Source organism: Asparagus officinalis, chromosome 5 (genome assembly GCF_001876935.1).
Source record: "Asparagus officinalis chromosome 5, Aspof.V1, whole genome shotgun sequence".
NCBI classification, from domain to species: domain Eukaryota; kingdom Viridiplantae; phylum Streptophyta; class Magnoliopsida; order Asparagales; family Asparagaceae; genus Asparagus; species Asparagus officinalis.
Window position 1 is genome coordinate 82935901 of NC_033798.1, and position 6380 is coordinate 82942280.

The following is a 6380-nucleotide window of genomic DNA, read 5'->3' on the forward strand; positions in this document are numbered from 1 at the left end:
GAGCGCCTAAGCGGTTTCTGGGTGTTTTTTTTTATTTTTTATTTTTTTAATTGTGATACTTGAAGATAAATATATATACACTCAATCAAAGATGCATAAATACTAAAATACCAATACTATTAACTAAATTGCTTTGTTTACCAATTACAATAGCTCTTTGTATGTTTATACTTCTCAACTCAAATTATAAGTTCATCTCAACAGTGAAAAACTCATTCTCAACTTAAATTACTGTCAACTTATAAGTTACTGTTAAGTTAACAATAAATTTAAACTTAAGTTTACTGTTAACTAAAATATTGTTAACTTAAGTTTACTGTTTACTTAAACTTAAGTTCACCATCAACAAAAAACTTAATATTAACTTAAATTTAAGTTTACTGTTAGCTTAAACTTAAGTTTAACTTAAACTTAAGTTTACTGTTAACTTACACTTCTTAAGTTTAAGTTACTGTTGTTAACTAACTTAAATAGATATTTAAGAAGTACTCTTTAGACTTTACCTTGTTAGTAGTTACAGAGATCGGGGGAGCTCGACAATATTACAGAAGGCGCTAGGTAGACTATGCGTTTGAGCGAGCGCCTAGCACCTAGACCCTGGGCGTGCGCCCAGACGTTTGACTATTTTTAAATTATTTAATTATAATAATTGATAAAATATGTATTAAATTCATATAAATTTTTAAAAAAGATAGCAATCTTAATTCCACAATAAATCATGCATACTTAGATACTAAATAGCCAAAATAATAATTAACAATGCTAGAGTCTAAGATGTTTTCTTTTTTTATTTTTAATTATAATAATTGATAGTGAATATCAATGTTATAGAAAGCTTAGATGCCGGGCTGGTATCTAGGCGGATTTCTTTATTCATTTAAGTGGTGGTCGATGAGGTTTTGCTGAAGGTCGGAGGAGATAGTGGATGTGTTCATATTTGGAGGTTAATGGAGTTTGGAAGACGTGTAGGCTACAACACATAAAATTACAACCAAGACCTATAGTGTGCAATCCATGTAAGCAGACAATGCTCCCCTAAACGCTTGTAAAATATAGATGAACAGTCTAAATACCGTCTAGGCGTTAGGCACTAGTTAGGCGGTCTAGATACAGCCTAGGCCTAGGCGTACGCCTGAGCGGACTAGCGGAGGTTTTTTAAAACAGTGTCCACTATCATTCTTTAACTGCAGAAACTGTCTGGATTATAGTATATATTTGTAATATTTTCCGTTGTCCTTAATAGTATATTCAGCTGATGTTTTCCGTATTTTTTAAATTTATCGATGTTACTTTATTTTTCTGAACAGCAGTGTAATTCTACCCAAATAATTCCAGCAAAATTATGCTAACTACCCTGTTTTGTGTCTAAAACTTTTGGCCAGGAGAAGAGCTATCCAAAAAACAAGCTGCCCAGGAGTCAACTATCAGGAAACTAAGGGCTCAGGCATGGAGTAGAATCTCATTATCCTGTCATCTTTATCTTGGCACTCTTGTTTCTTATACTACTACTACTATAATTAACTCTATCTGTTATATTTAAGCCAGATCAGAGAATTTGAAGAAGAAAAACAAAGGCTTAACTCAAAACTTCAGGTAATTTATCGTTCAAGCTCTTTAGCAAATAGAATTTTGGCAGTGAATGAACTTCTTAAATCACGCATTACTGAATTTGCTTAAGCATCTGAATTAGTAACAACTGTGAAACAGTTGAAGGCTCGACAGATTCATCCGTATTTCTTTGCTTCAAGTGGAACTGCATCTTACCTCTTTGCTCTTTTTACACTGTATACCTATGATTTTTAGGTTGACGTTTGGATGGACTTGATAGGATGTTCATGTTGAGGTTTCACATTGTACATCATTGGCTGATGAGTGTTTTGATATCTCGGTTATGTTCTTATTTAGTTGTCTGAGACAATTTCAGTAGTTCCAGACTGCATTTTGGACTTCAGTCTCACACAAAAATAAATAATCTAATACATATACTATTATAAAAGTGTGTTGCTATATTAAAACATTTCTCCCAAAAATACCCTCAAATACGCATACATACATAAACATACACACATGCACATGCATACTCACTATCACATACATATATGAAGACACAACACACACAATCAATTGTTCATAACCTCCTAATTGATTACCATCAAATTTTCATTTAACCACTCATTCACAAAATTCCTCAATCAACTCTTAACACTAAAGATAACTTTATTTGCCCTAATGATGAAAACGGTACAACTATTCCTCTCCCACCAAATTACTATAAATAACAACAAAATCTTATTAAATTTCTTCAACCAAATTTCCAATTGCTAATCAAAATTTAGATGGAAAGAATCAAATCCATTTCTCTTCTGAATAGACCTCGATGCTAGAGAGTATAAATGCAGGTGAGCTAATGCTGCTTGGCAGTGGAGAATGATCACCCTTTGAATTTAGATAATTTTAACATAGTTTGCATTTGTATAGATTCTTTATTCTGTTCTATTTTTACTTAAATCATTTTTTTAGTGTGTTGCGCATGCATGTATCCTTCAGACGTTTGGAAGTGTATCCCATCTTTGGGGATGATTGTGGATGTTAATCTTCTCTTTACATCACTTCAAATTTTACTATCATGAATACCACTCATAGCATTCAAAAAGAAGCTTTAACTTACCACTTAAGTTGCATGGGTAATGGTACAGATGTCGGTACCGGCACGGGTCTGTGACATGACAAATTTGTAATAGGTAGGGTATGGGGACACGGCTGAAACTCATGAGATATAATCATTGGTCTAAGCTATTTACATTATATATGTAAATGGTCCTTATAAATCATGGTTCTTAAGGCTGAAACAAATTCGACTCTTATCCAACAAGTTACAAAAATGGATGTGAAGTAACAAGCTACGAAAATGGATGTGAAGTGCAGGGTATATATCCAAGAAGTGTATGGAGAGTGTTTTAAATTAAACATGCTATGTATAATTGAGTACAAATCTAAATAAATATATGCAAATATTTAAGGAGTGTCCACGAAGTGTCGGGTGTGGGTACGGGTACAACACGTGTTGCGGACGTGTACGGCTCAATATTAGAAGTACCCAGCTATGAAGCACGGACACGCATAACATGAAGCCGTGTCGTGTCGTGTCCGTGTCGGACACACGTGTCGAACACACGTATCCTATGTATTTTTTAGGATTTGCCTCGTGTCGGCGTGTCGGATAGCCGTGTCGGATCCGTGTCCGTGCTACATAGGTACCCAGATAAGATAGGTTATCACTTATGTAAAGTTTATTCTTATATGTGTATTTTATCCTATGCGGTCAATTGCAGAAGTAGTTTCAGCTATAAATAAAGCTAAAACTACAATTATCTGATTTCTGTAGGTGTATCAACTTGAGCGAATAGAACTGTATATTAGCTTCAAGAATTGAACTTTGTCAAATCAAACATGAAGGCTGCACCAAATTCATGCAACTTTCCATCAGGAAGCAATCCTATAGTATCTGGTGGAAGTGAAGCTAGAGATCAATATGTTGTTGGGAATTATATATATCAGGAGAAATTGAAGTGAGGATTAAGATGTTAATCATCATTTCTTCTTTGAGTTACAGTTGAGGGGTTGATTGCTTTAGCACTACGCAGTACGAAGGAAAAGATTTGATTAGTACGAAGGAAAATATTTTAATACCTCAAAGTATTTAACTATTATTTTAATATACTATAATTTCACAATTATATAAGAATTTAATTATGTAATTTAGAAGACAAAAATGATTAGAATGACCACCTATTTATTCATGTGACTTACTTATACCTCCCATCAATTACGCATTTAATCTTTACCCAAAATGATTAGAATGACCACCTATTTATTCATGTGACTTGCTTATTCCTCCCATCAATTACACATTTAACCTTTACCCATTAAGTCCTACTATCATCAACTCATTTAATATCAATAATTGAATTCTTCAATAAGTACCTCTAATATAGTAATAACTATACACTTTCTGATTATCCATTCTTCCCTCTAAGAGAACAACAAAAAATTCCCAATAAAAAGATTAACTGGTGTCTCTATGTGCAATGCATGCACACTTGTATGTATTAAAAGATGAAAACATGAATGCAATGAATAGTAAGGAAGGTCATGACTCTGGTTTTACTGCCTCAAGAGTTATATGTAATATTAGAGATTGAAACAAACTTTACCTTTATGGATACTACATGCAAAAGACAAACTTTTCTGGCTTATATCTATAGTCTATATTCAACTTAGGTGTATAGGCATAAAAAGTTAGGGGCATGTATGGACCTATTTCTAATATCGTTGTATTTTAATACTTTGGTTTGGACAGGCGTTTTAGAAAAGAGGATTATTTGGACAGTTTTATGTGCATAGTTATTTGGAATCTCTCCTTATGTTACCTACATTGTCAAACGACATTAACGCTATACAAGTATGAATTATCCCATTAACCTAACTGGAACTTGTCCCTATGCCACTTTATTGGAATCTCTCCATTTGTTACCTACACAGTCGGACAACATTAACGCTATACAAGTATGAATTATCCCATTAACCTAACTGTAACTTCTCCCTAGGCCACTTTACTGCTTGTCTTTCCATTTAGTTGCTGGTTATAGAAATAGTATTGTGGCTTTGAAGGGGTTGCAGCACATAGAAAATGAAAACATTTTTATTACAGTTCTCAATTTTCTTCTCTTTTTAAGCTTACCATCTCCGAGAATCCACAGACTTTATTTTTCATTTTTTCTATTCTCCACTAATTCAGTATTATACAATTAACAATAAATACACACAATTGTACTTACTAATACGCTGAAACTAGATATTTTACTGTGATGGTCAACTATTTTTGGTAGTAAATAATTAATAGCAAACATGGATTAGAGATTTTAATGAATAGATTAGAGAATAATAAATCTAAATTATATTTTACACTATTATTAGATAGATTGCATATTACATCTAAATAGGATGTATTACAGTTTAAAGGTTATAATTAATTTAGGCTCAAGAATCATAATCATAAAGTTAAAGTTAAAGATCCCAAACCAATTCTTTTCAGTAACCTGATATTAACAGATTATATCATAGACTTTTACCAAATCTATTTTCCCATCTGTCTGAGGAAATACACTTAATATTCATAATCAGATCACCATTTCAATCTTTTTTTTTTGTCGTGAGATGCAGGTGTTAAACATATTGTATTACACTACACATACAGAAAATGACTCGTTCATCTGTCGTTACCAATTTTTTGTAATACATTCTTTTGAGTTTTGCTCTTGTTATGAACTGAGAAATTCTATAGTATTGATATGCAGTTAAAATGCTTTAATTAACACTTTGAGTTAGAAGGGAGTAGCTGAGACTGTTGAGCAGCTCAGAACACTATGATTAACTAAGGAAGAACTGAAGAAGTTACTAGTACCAGGGAAGGCATTACCTTTCCTTGTTTACATAATTACATGAGTTATGTGACAACTGCTTATATTTCCACTTATGGCCATTATATTTATATGCTTTCAGAAATTGTACACATGAAGATATGCATGACATTATCTCAAACTCCTGAATGATATTTTTAGGGTTTATTTTAGGAAACCCCCCTCAACTATGGGCTTGTCTTAGAAAACCGCCCTTCCAACGGCTATTTAGTATTTAGGAACAACCCGCTCCGCCCTGAATTGAGTGTGGTTATCAGATACCGTCCGCGAGGGGCGCCCGTACAACTTTCAAAGTATAACCGTACCGCCCCCCCCCAACTATGGTTGTCTCACAAAACCCCCTTATCTTTCTAGCTTTTTCAAATAACCCCTCTAATATTATTAATTTGAAATATGCAATGAATAAAATACCATAGGTAGGTTGAAAAAAATTCATTTGAGTTTAAAAACCCAACCAGAATATTAGACTTCCGTTCGATGGGTTTTGATAAGGAAACTAATCTTCACAAAAATGTTTAAAAGTTTCAATTGTTTCAAACATTACAAGCACCCATAAGCATAAAATAAAAGAAGCTTAGTGTTTCAAAAAAAAGAAAAAAAATTATATTTGCACGTAAACCTAGCAATGAAGATGGAGCAATAAGAAGAGGGGGAATAAAATGAAAGTTATTTTTAACCAAAAAAAGTTAAAAAGGAACACTATGGTAAAAAAATTAATGTCTTAGGGATAGTATAGTCATTTTAAATCATTTGTACCTTTAGATTTAAATTATATTAGTTTAGGGGGTAAATTGAGAAAAGTTGAGGATAAATAATATTTTGAAAGTTGAGGGGGATTATCTATAGCAACTCTATAATTGAGGGAGGTTTTCTAGAGTTAAAATAGTTGAGGGGGCTTTT

The 6380-nt window shown here is 32.9% G+C and overlaps 1 protein-coding gene across 1 annotated transcript in view; it reads left to right on the plus strand.

Annotated features, from left to right (window-relative positions):
* The window catches only part of LOC109842091 (golgin candidate 5), a 27167-nt gene that overhangs the window by 10437 nt on the left and 10350 nt on the right, over positions 1-6380 (plus strand). The window contains exons 7-8 of the mRNA XM_020411002.1: positions 1383-1444; positions 1546-1593. Coding sequence (XP_020266591.1) covers positions 1383-1444; positions 1546-1593 — 110 coding nt within the window. The remainder of the gene's footprint in view (positions 1-1382; positions 1445-1545; positions 1594-6380) is intronic.